Below are 18,461 nucleotides of genomic sequence, written 5' to 3' on the forward strand. Positions count from 1 at the left end.
TCGCCATTATAGGTGGAATGTCCTCCATGGGCAGAACATTCCATCCAGGAACCAAGAGATGCAAACAGGAGAGGCCCCGCTCACCTTTACTCCCTGTGATCCCCTTAGGGAATCTGTGCTTCCCATGCCTGCAACTCTGGACTCTGGGAGTCTAGAGGTCCTGGTCCCCAAAGGGAGCTTGCTTGCACCAGGGAACAAAACAAGAGTCTCACTGAACTTAAAAGTATCACTGACTTCTGGACGCCTTCTGCTCCTTGTGCCAGTACACCCCCAGTGCAAGCAAGGCCTCATCTTACTTCCAGCAGTGATTGACACTTACCACCATGAGACGGCAGGGATGCTAGCACAAAAGTAGGAGCAGGGAGGAGTAGGTGTGCCACTGGGTGTCTCTTCTTACTCTCATGACCAGTCTACCTGTAAACGGGCTAAAGAGAGCAATCGTGGCCTGATAAGGACAAGATAATCAGGGGTTCAGACTCCCTGAGGGTCTAGGCTACTCCACCAGTCAAGCCACCTAGACCAGCAGAAATATTAAACAGAGGGGAAGAGACTCTCTAATAGCTGGGAGAGAAAGGAGATGATATGTGTCAGTGGCAGCCGGAGGGCCAGCTACGGAACTGGGCGCTGGAACTCATCCCATTCCTCTCTTGTAACTTTCACTATAACTTGCGGCCATCCAGAATTCTGGAGAAGCTGAGACCAGACGAGATGAATTCCACCTGAGATGCAAGTGGATCTAAGTGGCAGGAGAGGTAGACTATAGCAGATGCTACTGGTGTCCCCGAGATCCTCTTTTCCAGTTTGGTACACTTATGCCCCAGCTACCAACTGAATTCCTGCTAAGAACTCACCAGACTCCACCCCAAAATTGTCTTTGGGTGATTGCAGGCACCTCACAGTTTACATTACCCCCAACCCAGGTGGCCTCTAGCCAATGACTGCCCAGTGCAGTGGGTGTGGAGAGGCCCAGTTTCCTTGCCCCAGGGTGGGGTAAGTTCTGCGGTGCAATTTGCATTTCCAAGCAAGCTGCAAAATCATGCTGAGGCTAAACTTGGCTGAAATCATATTCTTGCTCAGCTTCTGCCCCTCCCCTACCCGGCTTTCCCCATCCCCTTACGGGCTTCTCCTAAGAGCACGCCTTAATAAATCACGTGTACATGAATCCGCATCTTGGATTCTGTTTCTAAAGAACCTGACCTGAATTTACAACATTGATTTCAGATTTAATGTGAATACAAAATTTAAATGAAGCTTCATTTTAAGTAATGACAAATGCAACCTGAAAGTCATCCTCTACACCAATGACTCCCAGACTTGTGACTGAAATCACGTGGCAGATTTCTTGAACGACCATTTTTAGGTCCTATCCTAGACCTCCTTAACCAAAACTTCAGAAGTGTGACTTAGCAGTCTCAATTTTGTTAAGTTCTGGTATTTCAGTTCATCAAGGTTTTGCAACCCATGGGTTTAGACAATTTACTTGTACTGGATGGTTGCTATATACCTCTCTCTATATGAACTTGTGGAATGTGCAGGATAAAACTTTGAGGTCCCTCCCAATACTACATGCCTGTGATTCAGCTAACCATTCATTACAAACTAATATCCCTGAATTGGAAACAAAAAGTGATCTTGATTTCAAATCAATGTTAGTATGATTATTCATTAAAAATATAATTTAATATAAATTGGACATAAGCATTTCTGATTATGGTACATGTTCGATTATATTTCATGAAACGGTAATAATTCTTTTTCATATATATATAGTATATAAGTTATGCATGTAACTGTATTAATCGGAATAGATTAGGTAATGCTGTGGCAACAAACACCACCACCATCTCAGTGGCATAACCCAATAAAGGTTTATTTCCTTTTCATACAAAGTCCACAGCATGTCTGGGCACCTCTTCAGGGCAGCTGTCCTCCTGGCCCACTGCTCAGCAGTGCAGGAAGTTTTCATCTTAAGGCACCTCAATCTCAACACGAGACTTGGAATTCCCTGGTGCTAGAAAGACTCCACTGGAAATTAAATGCGGTGGCCCTGAGGCAATACTGGCCATTTCCTCTGATCACATGGGTCACCACTTACTGGCCAGAATTAGTCATATGATCCTACAGTAAGTGCAAGAGCCAAGGAAGACTAACCCAAGGAAGGGTAATCCTGCTGTATGCCCAGAGGAGAGGGCAATTGCATACTGGGAAGACCAGCAATCTCTACAACAGTTATTTTTTAAATGTGGAAGATTCATGAAAGCTAAAAAAAAAAGTGTGTGTGTGTTTGTGTGTTCTACTACTGCTACTGAGTTTGGGTTTATCTCCTTTGAGTCCCTGAAAATACAAGTTCTTTTGAATAATGGTTTGTTTGTTTTTACAACTATGCATTCTCACTGTAGAATATTTTTTAAATGTATCAATACATAGCAAAGAAAATTTAAAACCCATGCAATCTCATCTCCAAAAGATAATCACATATGATTTTTAATCAAAATTAGAATCACACTATTCATGCTACTTTGTAACATGTTTGTCCTCCTATCGATACACACAAATTCAATTTTTACTTCCCATTTGCTGATGATCATTGATTGTGATTTCAGGAAAGGTATTTCTCTCTGGGTCTCAGTTACCCCATCTCTAAAATGAGGGTATTATCGCTAATTCTCAGAGAAATGCAAATCAAAACTACAATGAGGTACACCTCACACTGGTCTGAATGGCCATCATTAAAAAATCTACAAATAACAAATGCTGGAGAGGGTATGGAGAAAAGGGAGCCCTCCCCATTGGTGGTGGGAATGTAAGTTGCTGCAGCTACTGTGGAAAACAATACGGAGGTTCCTGAGAAAACTAAAAATAGAATTACCATATGATCCAGCAATCCCACTCCTGGGCATATATCCAGACAAAGCTATAATTCACAAAGATACATGCACCCCTATATTCATAGCAGCACTATTCACAATAGCCAAAACATGGAAACAACCTAAATGCCCATCAACAGATGAATGGATAAAAAATGTACATACAATGGAATACTACTCATCCATTAAAAAGAATGAAATAATGCCATTTGCAACAACGTGGATGCAACTAGAGATTATCATACTAAGTGAAATAAGTCAGAAAGAGAAAGACAAATACCATATGATATCACTTTTATGAGGAAATCTAAAATAGGGCATAAATGAACCTAGCTGTGAAACAGAAACAGAATCATGGACATAGAGAACAGATTGGTAGTGACCAAGGGGGAGGAGGTTGGGGGAGGGATGGAGTGGGAGGCTAGGGTTAGCAGATGTAAGCTTTTATATATAGAATGGATAAACAACAGGGTCTTACTATATAGCACAGAAAACTATATTCAATATCCTATGATGAACCATAATGGAAAAGAATATTTAAAGAAGAATGTATATATTTATATATATGTATAATTGAGTCACTTTGCTGTACAGCAGTAATTAACACATCATTGTAAATCAACTATACTTCAATTTAAAAAATTAAGATATAAAATAAATAAAATGAGGATGTTACAAGAGATTGTCTCAAAGATGCCTTCCAGCTCTCGTGACTTGGGAATATATACAAATCCTGATGCCTGTACATGTTCCTCTCTCTCCCCTCCTCCCATCCACAGGCTACACTCAGGACTAATTGTACCTTGGGGAATAAAAACCTTGGACCAGCCTCTCCACTTTCAGGACTCAGAACACCTTCTAGTGGTCAGGCTCCGGTCTGTTCAGGTGATGTCCAGAGGTCTCAACTGCTCTCACTCTGATATACAAAACCTCCTTAGGGCCCTGAGTCCCTGGCCAAAATCTGTTACAAATGTTTGCCAAACCAGACTACTATTCCTTGGACTTGATGAATCTTGGAATCTCTGATTAGAAAATAACACTGGGGGTTATTTCCCCCAATAAAATGTAAGCTCATAAAACAAGGACTTTTGTTCACAACTTGTACATCCTGTCTTTTAGGAAGTTTCTGGAATATAGTAGGTACTCAATGAATATTTGATCATTTGAATCAGTGAGCCTAACTTTATCCTTACCCTTTTCTAACTTTCCCAAGAAGGACGCCTGTAACACCTGCTTCTACATCTCCGAGCACAGAAAGCTGATTATCTTCTGGAAAAACCAATTCCATTGTTTCACCGAGAGATACATGTAACTAAAGGATGACAATGTGAAACTCAATATATCCTCTACCCCAACTGCAGGAGGGTGGACACATCAAATGGGCAAAAGTTGGTTCTACGAGCAGAAATACAAGCTTCACATATATAACCTTCCCATTTGTAAACTATATATTACTTTACAGGACACATATGTCCATTTTTTTAATCCTGCCTTAAAGGTTAGGCAGAGGCAGGATTTAAGTTCAGTATTTGTTGAATGGTTGAGCCTTTCTGCAATTTTTACACAGGTCACCAGAGGGCGCACTTGTTGCTTAAATCGTCACTTAATCATCCCTGCCTCTGGAGACCTGCAGTCTGAAGGACGATACTGGACTTGAAAAATAATTAACCAGAGACATTTAGGTCCTGTCACTGGCCCTTTATATAATAAAGGAACAATGTTAAAAGTAAGATGCTAAAAGGCTGATACCCGGGGCACATCACATCTACTGAGAAGGGTGGATAGAAATCCTTTCTTTACCACTGATTAAATAGCCAGGGGAGAGAAAGACAAAGACCTACAGCTGAATATTATGGCTTCAAGGTGAAGGGGTCCCAGAGCCTTGCTGACCTAGAAGGAGAGTCGTAGAGACATTACCTGCTGGTGCTACCTTGTTCTCTAAATCTCTTGCAGCATCCTTCTAAAAGATTAGGGCTAGAAGGAACTACAAGAGCATCCAAGCATTTCCTCCAACCCATTTTACAGATGAGGACACTGGGGCTCAGAGAAGAATAAATCATTTGCCCAAGGTCAGATGACCATCGAGTGGTAGAACCAGAATTAAAACCCAGGAGGTCATTTCACTGAATATTTAATAGTTTGGCCGGTGGGGGGTGGTCTTTAGAAATTACCCTTTGGATTCAGGGCAATCTAAACTCTATTGGTGATCAAGATTGGTCTTTTTGAAGGGGTTATTGATTATGGATCTTTGCTCAAAAGAAAAAGAGAGAGAGAGAGAGAGAAGGACAGAGGGAGGGAGGGAAGGAGGGACGAGAAGGGAAGGAAGGAAGGGAGACAAGAGTTTTCTGATGGCCTCGTCTCCAAGCAGCCTCTGTGGCTGTTCGCCCCTCCTAGCAACTGCAACTATGCTGCATTGTTTGAAGTACTCATTTTTTTTTTTTCAAAATCAAAAGATGAAGGATAAACTCCCAAAACAAAAGGCATTTTCCTTCCAAGGGCTTAGATAAATCATAATTCAAGGACAAAAGAGTCAAGGGTGAGCAATCCCTCAAAAACCATCTGCAGAACAATTACGCGTTGTCAATAGCACAGCTCATTTCTGAAGCGCAGACTGGGAGAGCCTGGCAAGCCAGAACTAGAAAGGACCTTGGCATCATCATATTCAAATGCTTCACTTTACAAATGAGGAATGTGTGGTTCACAGAGGGGAAGCGATAGGGTCATAATTCAAGTGACCACAGGGAAACAAGCAAGCTGGGGTCAGATGAGAGATCTCTTAGGTTCCAGGAAATACGTGACTTTCCCCTTTAGGAAAAACAACAGAGCAAGCATCCCAACAAATGGCAAATAACACAGGCCCTCAGTAAAGGGGGTAAGAGTGGAGACCATGGCAAACTGGACATGGCCCGCTTCAAGGGAGGAATCGCAACCCAGATTCATTGGTCACTGTGATGTAGGCATGTGAACGTGAAGTTACCAGATCTTCTGTTATTTTTATGTGGATTTGTGCCTGCAGTGTCCTAATTTTTTTTTAATGATGGCAACTAATTTGAATTAGTTGTAGGCCAAACAGAGCCCTTCTGGAGTCTGGATTGAGCTGCAAATTTCCTGAGTGCACCCTCGGGACCAGGGTACTACGTGTGGTAGGGAGGGGGCCTTCAGCTCAGCCATCTACTCACTTTGTCACCTTAGAGAAACCACTTTTCTCTGGCCTCTGTCTTCCCATCTGAAATGTGAGGGGGATCTCTATCACTTTGATCTGATAGTCTGCGGTTTCTGAGTGTTCTTTACAGATGGAGATTATAAAATTAGCAAGGCACTGTGGGTAGAGCATAGGAACTGGAGGCAAAAAGCCCACAAACTCCTGTCTCTCTCCATGTCCTTGTCCCCCTGGACTTCCGACACCACTTGTCCAAAAACTGAGTGTATCATCTCCCCCACCCAAACGACCCCCCAGCTAGCCTGTACCCTCAGCATATATATAGCACCACTCTTCACCTAGTGGCCCAAGTCAAAAACCTTGCCCTCATCTTAAACCCCTCCCTCTCCCTCCCCCCCATCCAATCAGCAAGCCCTGTCAATTCCATTTCTTCTCTCTCTTCATCTTAAACCCCTCCCCCCTCATCCAATCAGCAAGCCCTGTCAATTCCATCTCTTCTCTCTGGACTCTGTTCATTTCCTTCCACCTCCAGTGCCATCGTCCTAATGCAGGCATGATTTTTCACCTCAATCACGGCATCACCCCCCTAACTATCGCCTACTTTTATTCCTACCACCCTCCAGTCCATTCTTCATACTGCAGTCAGAGTTGTCTTCATAAAACACAAGTTCCTAGCTTAAAATCCTTCTATGGTTGTCCTCAAGTTGAAGGCCAAACTCCTTATCGTGAGGCCCTTGGTTTGGTTCGGTTCCTGACCCACACTCATGCTCTAGCCTTTTCTCTGGCCCCTGCCCCTGGAGTTGGCACACTTCCGGAGAGAAGAAACTACAGCTGTTCACTAGTGAGCTCCCAGAACTCGGCACAGTCCTGACCCCTGACGGCCACTTGCTATTTGATGAACGAGTGAATGAACGAATGAATGATTGAATATATGACTCCAAAGACGCCACCACTTACCAGCTGGGTGAGCATGTGCACACACTTTCCGCATCTGTGAAAATGCCGATCCTTACAGGCTGTCAGGAGGAACAAATCAGACAACCGGAATAAACGGGCTTTGGAACCTGTAAAAAGCAGGATCTAGGCATTAGTTGCTACATACCTTCTGTGCTGCAGTTTCCTAGCTCAGTATCTATCTCGGTACCTGCCCCGGAGCCTTAATGTATGAGTTAAATGAGTTAATATATGTAGCACGCTTTGAATAGTACCTGACACATTGTACGTATTAAACAAATAAGTATTACCATGTTCACAGCAACGAGGACAAGGATGACTGATCTTTACAACCCTCTGCCAGATGTAGAGGACACTTTTGGCTGCTCTTTTGGTAACAGACTTCTGATTTCCTTTTGGACGAAATCTTGGGTGAAATCTGGATGGGACTGTGAATCAAGGTGTGCCCTTCCCTAGCCAAGGGCGTGAGCCCACACCAGAACTCAGCCAAGCAGACTTTCCCTCTCCCAGGACTTTGAGTGGCAGGAAAGGTGCTCACACATCCTGTGGTGACACTTAGATGTGACTGGAGACGCTCCCAACCCTGAAAACTCCCGGAGCTTCCTGAACCCCACCCTTCCAAGCATGGTTCTTCAGCCTTCCCTTCCATCCATGCACTTCCCCATGGCTGTCCCCTTTGCTTAGGTGAGCCAACGGTCACTTCCATGACTTGCTTCCAGAGAGCCCTGACCATGCACTGCTCTGGGGTCAGGACACTGGTTGGCCCTTAACCCACTGTGTTCCCTCAGGCAAGGCATTTCTCCTCCCTGAACCTCAGTACACGCCTCCTAAAGTGTGGGTTTTGATTAGACTGGTTGTTTCCAACCCTGGCCAATCAGCAGAATCATTTGGGGTAACTTCCTTAAGACTGAGCCTCACCTCCATCCTACCGAACCAGATTTTCCAAGGGGAGTCCTGAGAATCCATATTTTAACAGCTCCCCCACATGACTCCGAGACGCAGCCCGCTTGGGAAGCACGGGGCCACACAGCCTCTGAGGGCCCTCTGAGAGCAGAAGGGCGGGGACTCTCGGTGCTTCTGTGATGCTGCTGCTCTCTGGGACACCCACAGTTCAAGCCCAGGTCTCATCACTCTCCCCACTCAGAATGAGAAACCTCCTGTAGCTTCCTGGCACATCAGAATAAAACCCAAACTCCTCCCACAGCATGCAAAACCCCCTGCAGCCTGGCTCCTGCCCTCCTCTCCCACCTCATCTCTTACTCTGGCCTTCCTGCTGTGCCCAGAAGGGAAAGTTCTGCCTGGGACGCTCTTCCCCTACTCTGCTCAGCTGGCTTTGAGGCAGAAGATAGATGGGCCCCAGCCAGAGCAGCTGGAGTTTGTCCCCTATGGACAGATACTCCAAAATAGCAGAAGTGAGAGAGAAGCTGAGCCCTGCCAAGACAAGAGACCACATATTTCTCATTCTCGAGGTCAGGGAGACCTTTCTGACTACACATGTGCAGAAAGCCTCCTCGGAGGTCAAAAGGGAGGGGGCGTCACTCCATGGTAAGTGATGTCAACCTACCCATAGGCCTCTTCACTAGAATCCATCTTGACTAAGAGATGCACGCGCACACACGGGAGGACCCTGAGATAAAGCAAATTTGGACTCAGAACCAGGCAAAGCAAGATGACTGGCCAAAGGAAATCTGGAAGAAATGCCCCATATAAGTGATGCAAACTCCCACGAGGGCGCAACTCTCTCTTTGAGTCCGCTCGCTCGTGTGTCTATCCACATGCACCATTTTTCCTCCTAATAAAAACATTGTTTCACTACTTTCTGTCTCTCTGTGGAAATTCACTTCTACAAAGCTGACGGGCCAGGGCCTTGTCACGGGCCCCTGGCCCTGATGGTCTGGTGGCTAGGATTCAGCACACTCACTGCCACAGCCTGACTTCAGTCTCTGGCCAGAGAACCAAAGTCCTGCTTCAAGCCACTGCAGGCCAAGGCCCCCCGAGATCAGCTCCTTCTCATAACTCAAGTCCCTGTTCAAATGTCATCTCCTCTGAGAGGCCTTCCCTGAACCCCCAATCCCAAATGTGCCTCCTCCACCTCCACTCCCCATCACCCCCACTGTCTTTTCCTTTTCTTCAGTGCACTTGCCACTGTCTGAAATTATCCTTTCATTCACTGTTTTCACCCAGTTTATTGGCAGTGAGTTCCCACCAGAACGTAAGTTCCTTGAGAGCAGAGACGCTGACTATCCTGTCCTCTAACATGTACTTGGCTTCCGAACAGTGGCTAACTCAGAGTAGGCACTTCATAAAATACTTGTTGAATAAATCTGCTTTGCAGGCACCCAGAGCAGTGACCACGGGAGAGACAAAGCTCTGATCTTCTTGAGACCAGTGTTTCTGATGTTTCTTCTTGGGACTGGGAACCAGGTGTCCTTGGTCATCACCTTGAGCTGACAGGCTGGTGTCTGCGGCTCCCCGAGGCTTGGCCCGGATCTGTGGCCGGCTCCTAAGCAAGCCCACATCACATCCCCCTCCCCCGCACATACCCCAGCAATTGGTCTCAGCTCAGGTTCTCCTCTGACAAACCTCGCTAATGACCTTGGCTTTCACTCTTCAGGCTTGCAGCCAGGAAATAAGACTCCGGAGGTGAGCTCTTAGGAACACAAGGATGTCCTCCCTTTAAGTCAATTGTTTTACACAAAAGCTCTGGTTTTTATTTTCCCATCTCCTTCCCCATAGCATCTGCTATAAAACCCAAATCACTGGGAATGGCACTTGGACACTATTCCTAGACCCCTGAAAGGATTACCTTTGCCGATTTAGGTGTCAGGATAATGTTCAGCTTTCACTGAGAGACTCCACCAAAATCAGCAACGTGAATTCCACTTATGCATTTGTTGTAACAACAACACAGAGGTCACTGGCCCTAGTGACCCTCAGGGTCTACCGTCAGAAAACCCTCCTAAAGACTTGCTCTGAGAGCTAAGTGCTAGAGCTGCCTAAATTCATCATGGAAATGAGTAGAAAAAAAGAAAAAGAGAAAAGAAAGGAGAGAAGGGAAAGAAAATATGAGCTAGCAAAAAAAAAAAAAATGACCTACTTTGCCACTTTAGATATATTGTTCTGTCCTTCCTCTCTGAAATTATCATTCAAATGTTCAACATAAATGTACTGAATACCTGCTATCTACCAGGCATTGTCCATGACACTTGGGATCCAACAGCAATCCAAACAGACAATGATGCTCCCCCATGCAGACCTGGTACTCTAACGGAAGAAGACAGGCAATTACATAGTGAACATATTAAACAGATAAAGTATCTAACTTGTAACTCATAAATTTATTACTATAGATATATTACAGAACCTATGTGCTATATAAAGTATACAATATAATATTCAAAATATATAACATCCAATACGTTGGAAGGTAAAATGTACCATCATAAGAACAAAGAGAGAGAGAGACTGGAACTGCTGAAGGGAGTGGGAAGAGGCAAGCTCCGCTCTCAGCTGAGAAGAGTGGTCAGCGTAGGTCTCATTGAAAATGTGACACTGAGCAAAGACTTGAAGGATGCGAGGGCCTTAGTTCTATGTAACTTGTTGTTTCCCTTCCTTTTTGATATTCAAGAAAAACAGAACCAAATTTGAGACTCAAACCCAGTACTCTAGAGGCCCCTGTGGTCTGCAAATGTGTGGTCTTTTGTCCCTTGGAGAAGCAGGACAGGACAGTGGTTAAGGGCATGAGCTTCAAAATCAAACTAGATTTAAATACTGGCTCTAGCACGGACTAGTTACGTGACTTTGGGCATCATATTTAACCTCTCTGAGCCTTAGTTCCCTAGATTCCAAAATAAAGATTTCATAGCACCCACATCATAGGACTCTTTTAAAGATTAAAGGAAATAACGTACACAAATTCCTTTGCTTGCCGGAAGACCTCAATAAACATTGGCTGTAATGATTAAGCCTTGGTCTTGTCTCTCAAAGTTTATTTACATTTTCCTTGGTCCTGATTCTCTCTTTATTGATATTTTCACATTGTTTTATGATTTCTATTCCTGTGGTAAGCAACCTCAAATCCTTTGTGGATTGGAGTGGGTTATAAATAAGTAAATAAATAAAAATCTGGATAGGGGAACATTTTCACTGAAGCAAAACATTTCATTACTGATACAGTGAATTGCAAGTGAGGTCAAAAGCGAGAAATATTGACTCCGACAGTCCATCAAAAACCACCAGCAAGACACTCTCTGGTTAATCAGACCATCTTTTTCTCTCCCGAAACCCTCTTCCTCCCTCCATCAAGAGAGGGTAAATGAGTCACACAGAATGACTCAACACACCTAAATCCTCCCAACCTCACAACTACTTCATTGCCGTGGACCTTACAGAACACTCCGTCTTCCCCATCAGAGAAGAGAAAGAAAATCGATGGGGTTGTTTTCCATGGTGATGGGGTTAAGGAATATGGGTGCTGGCTGAGTGCAGAATCAGACGTGGGTTAGAATCTCATTACTGCTATTAAGCAGTGAGCCCTGTGTCCATAACGAAGTCCCTTTGCCATCTCTCTGCCTCAGTTTCCTCGTTGGTAATAAGAGAACCTCCCTTTTAAGGGGCTTGTGAAGAAGAAAGGAGAGAGTGCATGGAAGCAACATGGATAGCTTATTTGTAAAGCCCTCAATAAATGTTAGACTTTCCTTCCTTAACTGTATCCTAGGGCAACACTCAATGAACTATAGGAATTTGGAACTTTTAAATAAGAGGGTGTACAGGGCTGAAATGTGATGAGAAGACATGTTTGGGTATATCTCTATGTGACAGAAACTCCCCACAAGAAGCAAAGAAGAAAAATCAGTTTTGATTCCCTACTATTTTCTAGGTCTATTATCATGCTCCTTCCTCGCCATAACACATTGCGATGGGCATTGTTCAGCTGGGACTGGGCTTTGAACCCAGAACACACAGGTAGGAATGCTTAGGCAGCAGTGCTGGCCTTCCAAAGCTGACTTTATGAAGGGCAACAACTAGCTTCCACCACAGGCCATCACAGGCACCACTGACAGAAATCTGCAAGGTCCCAAGCCCTCTGGAGAGCCACGCCCTTGTGACTCCCAAGGTGGCTTCAGGGTGACCTTGCTGAGGCTCCCTCACTTCATCAGCCACCAGGGTCTCTGCTCTGTGAACTTGGGCTTTGGAATTAGCTGGATCTTAATTTGAAACACATACCCCTCACATACCGACTGTAGGACCGTAAATAAGTCACTTCTATCCGGCTCCTCTTCTGAAAATGGTGACATCAAAATGCCTGCCTCGCGAAGTTGCCATGAAGATTAAATAGAGCATTGAAAACATGTAAAGCAGTGCCTGGCACATACTAAACGCTGGTTGATGGTAGCTGCTATTGTTACACTGACACGATCTGGGGAGAATCAGCCTTATGCTGAATGACGGAGATGATGCTTTCAGAGAGGGAGAGTGGGGCCCTTGAGCACTGGCTGACACATCTAACCACACTTCCCTGGTTATCTGACATTTGAGCTTTCCCCTTGTCCCACAAGAAACCACTTGAGGATAACAAGACTCAGCTGGGCTCTATGTCCCTCCTAGAGGAGAAAAAAAAAAAAAAAAAAGACTAATCAAAGCCCAGCCCAGGGCCTCCCATTCATTGCCCTTCATCCACCAACAGGCACTGATGGCCCCCTCTGTACTGGGAACTGGAGAGAGAGGAGACCCAGGACTTCACAGTGCACTTGGGGTAAAAGACAAGGAACCATTATTACAGCAAACAGAAAGGAATGAGGGCTGAGTGTCCTTGGGAATATGACAGAAGCCTCCATGCAGAAGGAGGTATTTGAACGGGAACTTAAAAATTAGGTAAGACATGGGGGGATGGGATTCCAGGCTGAAAGCACAGCATGAACAAAGGCTAGAAATGGGAAAATGCAGTCTGTTTAGAGAACAGAGTAGCGTGGTAAGGCTGGAGAGCTAGCATGCCAGAGGACTGAGGTGAAAGTTGGAAGTGAAGGGCCAGTGAACCTTACAGGCAGGGAACACAAAATAAAGGTCATGACTACCACGGAGAAAATGGGAGGAGTGGGTCTGCATTTAAAACAGTGTGGTCATAGAAGGCCTCTTTGAAGTGAAACGTTTAGGAAGTAAAGGAGCAAGCCATCTGACTATCTGGGGGAAGTTTCCAACCAGAGAAAATAGCAGTGCAAAGGTCCTGAGGCCACAGGGTGGCTGCCATGTTGGCGATGCATTAAAAAGGCCCGTGTGACTGGAGTGATAGTAAGTGAGGTTACAGAGTTAAATAAAAGGGAGCCAGCTCATGAGAGGCCTTGCAAGCCATTACAGGGGCTTTAGCTTTCACTTGAATGAATGGAGAGCCATTGTTGGATTTCCAGTAAAGGAGCAACGCGATCTGACTTACGTTTTAAAAGGATAGCTCTGACTGCTTCGTAGAGAATCAGCTGCAGGGGGCAAGGGTGGCAGCGGGGAGACCAGTAAGGAAGCTAGTGCAGAACTCCAGGCGAAAGAGGACGGCGGCTGGAACCAGGGTGGCAGCCCTGTGGTGGTGCGCCTCGGTTTCCCCATGTAAAAACGACGCTTAGGAGCCCGGCCCCGTGTGCCTCCCAACGTCTCAAAAAGCCCCCATAGGGACGGAAGACCAGGAACCTCCGGCCAGCGGGGTGCCAGCCTGGGTAAAGTGGGACCGTGAGGCGCGTGGGCAGCTCCTCGCGAGTCCGGGCCTCGGGTGCCCACGAGAAAGCCCAGACAGGTGCGCGCCCCGTGATGCGCGTCAGGAGGGTGAGACCTGGCGGAGGAAGGTCTTGCTCCTCAGAGCCTGAACAGGGAAGGGTGGGAAGGCGAGTGCCTCCACCGAGTTCGGAGCGGATCCTGCGCACCCGGCACTGTGTGCGCCCCGGTATGCCACCACTCTGCTTGTGCAGGTGTGGCTACGGCATCGTGCTGGCATCATGCGGGGAGCGCTACAGCACCCCCTCCGTGCAATTCCCCACCCCACCCCACCCCCGGGCTATGACCCCTTTGTCTCACTTTCCCCTACCCCCAGCTGTCTGCCTGTCGGTCCTGTACCGGGTTCGGCGCGCACGGCCCCACCGGAGTCCCTCTGGCGGCCGCCGTAGCGGCGCAACCCTGGCCCCGGGCTCCCGAGGGGAGAAACTCATGAATGAAATGGATGCGGAGCTCCCGCTCCCCCGCCCTCCCTGTCCAGGCAGCCTCGGCGCGGAGGCGGTGCCTGCGGGGACTCCGAGCCGAGTTGCGGGGCGGGGGCGCCCGAGATCAGGGTCAGGGATTAAGGGTCCGTGATCCGGCCCCACTCGGGCCCTGGGCGCCGCCGGAGCTCCCCGCCCCCTCCGCCCGCCAGCCCCGCGCGCCCTGCGCAATTCCCGGGGAGCGGCGCAAGCCCGCCCGGGGGCGGGGCGGAGCCGGGGTGGAGGGTGCCGAGCCGACCCGGCGGCTGCGCCCGAGACTCCGCAGCCGAAGCGCATTTGGTGAGGCGGTCGGGCGAGGGAGCGCGCACGGAGCGCGGGACGGAGCGCCGGGCAGACGGACCGACGGACGGACGCCCCCGCACACGCAGACGCACAGAGCTCGGCGAGGTCCCCATCTCTCCCTCTCTCTCTCTCATACACACACACACACACACTCGCGCAGACACACACAGAGACACACGCACACTCGCGCGCGCACATCCTCCCGCCAGCCTGCCCGCCCGCTTGCCGGCGCCCGGGGCCCGCTCTGGCCGGTAAGTGCGGCGCCTCCGTCGGCGCCTTTGTGTGGGGAGCCGGAAGGTGGAGGGCGCGGGGTCCCTCCCAGGGAGGCCTGGCCACTGAGACCTCCTCCAGACCCCCGGGCGGAGAAGCCGGAGCCCGCCCCCGCCACGCCCCCATGGGGCTCCCGGCGCCCCCGGACTGGGGGAGGGGTCCCCCACGCCTGGGAGGGGACCGGGCGCTGGGTAGCGGGGAGGGAGCAGCAGCCACTCCCCACGAAGCTCGTGCGTGGTTCCGGAGAGGGAGGGGAGGGATCGGGATGGTGGTCCGGGTTCCGAGCCTCTGCTGCCGCGGCTGGTGCGCGGCTCTTGGCTGCATCACCTCTCCAGGGTCTGGAGCTCCGGGGGGAGGCTGGAGATCTCCGCTAGCTGCTGGCCTGTAAACCGTGGCTCCCCAGCCTTAGCTTCGCTTCGCCTCCCCCGGACCGTGTAGCTTAAACCCCAGTTCCCCACCCACCCCCAAAATAAAAGCCCAGCGCGTTCCCCTCCCCCAGCGTGCCCCTTTTTCCTGGATGAGGCCCACGCTCTTGCAAAACCTGGAGGTTGCTGGGGTCAGACCTCTGAGGGGCTACCTTACCCCTCAGGATCATGTAGCTTTAGAGAGTCAGGACCAGGTGAACCTTGGGAACTCATTTAACCCCCTCATTCTACAGGAGAAACTGAGGCCCAGTGAGGTGGCTTGACCAAGGTCACGGGAGAGTTAGTGGCAAAGCCTGCATTACAATCTAGCGTCCCTGGCTTTCATACTCGGTTCCTCTCCTATACAATTTCATCCTTATCCTCGTTGAAGCCCCAGAGCCCAAAAATTTACCTGAGTGTATCAGGAAAGTCTTTGTAATTCAAGCCCAGCCCCCATTTGGAGCGGCAGGTGCCATTCATTTACTACCACACTTACTGTTGAAAAAAAAAAAAAAAAGGCTGGCCTTTAATTTGCCTCTTTCAGCCTCGAAGGAGATCTCCCTTAAGCAAGCACTCCAGGTTTGAGATTTAGTTTGAGAGAATTAAGCAGTCCTGGACGGAAGATCAGATTCCAGGGTGTTAGTCCTGGTTCTCCCAGGAGTCACTGAACCAGTGTCCTCAGTTGGACCAGGTGATGTCATGGTCAAGTCATCCCCTTCCCCCACTTTGACGTAACTGTGTGCCTTCCCCTCACTCTCCCCTCCTCCTTAAGGGCCTAGGTCTTCTAATCCAACCAGGCTGCCTTCATCATATTTCCTGTCCGGCCACCTCTTCCTCCTTGATGTTTGTTGAGTGCAGCCTCTTGGTGTTGCTGACAGAGCTGCTGGGAAAGCTTGAACTACAGCTTCACCAGGCTCGGGTGATGGCTTGGGGCAAGGCTCCCTCAAGGGCAGCTGGGTGTCCCCAGAGCTGAACCCGATGCCTGGTGCAGAGAGGGTGCACCGAGAGGTATGTTGATGGAGTGCAAGCTGGCTGGTGAATGGATAAAGTCATTCACCTTTGAGAAGACTCTGTTGGATGGGGGAGTTGGCAAGGAGGACAGTGTTCAGTCTCTACGGGCCTGAGGTAGAGCTTCCTTCTTGGGTGAGCAGCCTGGCATGGAGCAGAGACAGGATGACCAGCTGGCATAACTCCAGGGGCCACCACTCACATTGTTGTGCATGTAAATGGCATTGTGCCCCAGAAGCACCATTTACACAGAGTTCATAATGAGCGGGTTCTTGCAATGCTGTTTTTCTCACCCTCAGAGTGAAGAGATTTGGGTTCCAGGCCCAGTCTCCTCCTCACTGGCTGGACAGTTGCAGTGAATGTTTATAACCTTTCTGGGTCTCAGTTTCTCCATCCAAAAAATAAGATCATTGGCTTGGAGATTTTCAGGCTATCTTTCAGGTCTGAACTGTTAAGGGGGGTCGGGGGAAGGAGGTGAGCACTTATTTATATAGCTGCTGTGGGCCTGGTTTTCCTCTTTTGTTACTCTGTGATGAGATCATTTATGTAGGGTACTTAGCACAGTGCCTGGGGCATAGAAAAAGCTCGGAATAGGTAGCTATTAATACCATTAAGGCCCCAGCCTTATGGATATACCCTCCACTTCTTCCCTTCTTCAGATTGCCCAAGGACATGAGATTTTAGATCCTGAAAGTCCTTCTCCCTCAAAAAATACCTCCTCCACTGATCTATTCCTGGACTTAGGGCTCAGTCAGCATAGGACATTCGTGAAGCTTCCTAGGAGAAGTCGCACTTTTGTTTATCAGTTATTTCGCACCTAAGGGTGATTGAATTTGATAGTTTATATACAGTCAAAGCTTTTCTTACAGGCTGTCATTTATATTTAATCCTCATAACACACTCATGATATCAATAGCGTTATTCCCATTTTATAGGTTGGGGAAGTTAAAACTCAGAGTTTAACTTATCTAAGGATGTGTACTGTAAAAATCTCAGAGCCAGAGAGCTGTGTCTCCGGCTCAGATCATTTGACCCCAGATTCAGAACTCTTTCTTCTATGTCACTTTGCCTGTCCTTTCCTGAACCCTGTCCTAAAAGAGACACAGATGATGCCTTGGGTAGGGTTGAGGAGGAGTTTATTCTTCTGGAAGACGACGAATGGCTTCTTGGAGAAGCGAGGTGGCATTTGAGCTGGGTCTAAATGATTTATACAGTGGAAGGAAGGAGGAAAATATTACAAGCAGTGGAAACAGCATGAGCAGAGAGCTAGCGGTGGGGGCTTCTAGGACGTGTGTAGAAACCGGAAAGCAGTTCATTCCCGCTGGAGCAAAAAGGATGAAAGAGGAGGTGTGAGAAGGAAGGCTGGGTAAGAAGGTGGAGGCAGCTGCTGGGGCACTGAGTGCCAAGCTAAGGGATGGGACTTTAGTTTTTGAGTGGGGGGAGAGACGTGACCAAACACGGCCATTAGGAAACTCACTCTGGTTGCCCCGTGGAGAACAGATTGGAGGGGGAGAGCCTGCTGGCAGGGTGCCCAGTGACAGTGGTATAGGTAAGAGATAAGGAGGGTCTGGTGGGGGGTGGTTGTAAGAATGCAGAGAAGGAGGAGTTGATGCAGGAGGTCACAGTGTCACCAGAACTGGCAGCAGATTGGATGTGGGAGTAGAGGGAGGGAGGAATGAGAAGTGATGGCAAGGTTTGGAGCCCGAGTGGCCAAGTGTCCATTCACGGACAGAGTCCAGCAGGGGGGGAGGGGAGGCTCAGGAGTGGGGGCCATGATCTGACAGGCCACCAGAACAGCTCCTGCAAAGCTGGCTCACCGAGCATCCCGTACTGTCCAGAGCCAGTTGCTTGCTTCCTTCCTTCCTTCCTTTCTTTCTTCCTTCCTTTATTATCCAGATACATGGAAACATCTGTTATGTGCTTGGTTGTTCTAGGCTCTAGGGATACATTGCTGAAAAAGGTGAATTTCCTGTCCAAGCTCTACCAAGGGAGACAGAAAAGAAAATGTAAGCAAAGTGTAACATTTCAAGGGTGAGCAATGCTCTGGAGACAAAGGAAGCAAGATGAAGGGTGACTGAAGGGGAAATACTTACCTTTAAATAGAATTGTCTTCAAGGAAGTGGTATTTGAACAAAGACCTGAGTGAAGTGAGGAAGAGGCCTTGGGGAAGAGCATTCTAGGAAGAGGAGACTGCAAGTGCAAAGGCCCTGGGGTAAGAATAGCTTGGTGTTTTCTGGGAACAGCAAGTGTGGCTGTAAAACGTGGGTCAAGAGAGAGAGTG

General features: G+C 48.1%; 1 protein-coding gene across 1 annotated transcript in view; it reads left to right on the forward strand.

Annotated features, from left to right (window-relative positions):
- PTPN5 (protein tyrosine phosphatase non-receptor type 5) overlaps nucleotides 1-18,461 on the forward strand; it is a 73,217-nt gene that overhangs the window by 4,279 nt on the left and 50,477 nt on the right. Inside the window, exons 2-3 of the mRNA XM_057749335.1 lie at nucleotides 13,932-14,079; nucleotides 14,216-14,495. Of these exons, the coding sequence (XP_057605318.1) occupies nucleotides 13,932-14,079; nucleotides 14,216-14,495 (428 nt within the window). The remainder of the gene's footprint in view (nucleotides 1-13,931; nucleotides 14,080-14,215; nucleotides 14,496-18,461) is intronic.

The sequence above is a fragment of the Hippopotamus amphibius genome, chromosome 9, assembly GCF_030028045.1.
Source record: "Hippopotamus amphibius kiboko isolate mHipAmp2 chromosome 9, mHipAmp2.hap2, whole genome shotgun sequence".
NCBI classification, from domain to species: domain Eukaryota; kingdom Metazoa; phylum Chordata; class Mammalia; order Artiodactyla; family Hippopotamidae; genus Hippopotamus; species Hippopotamus amphibius.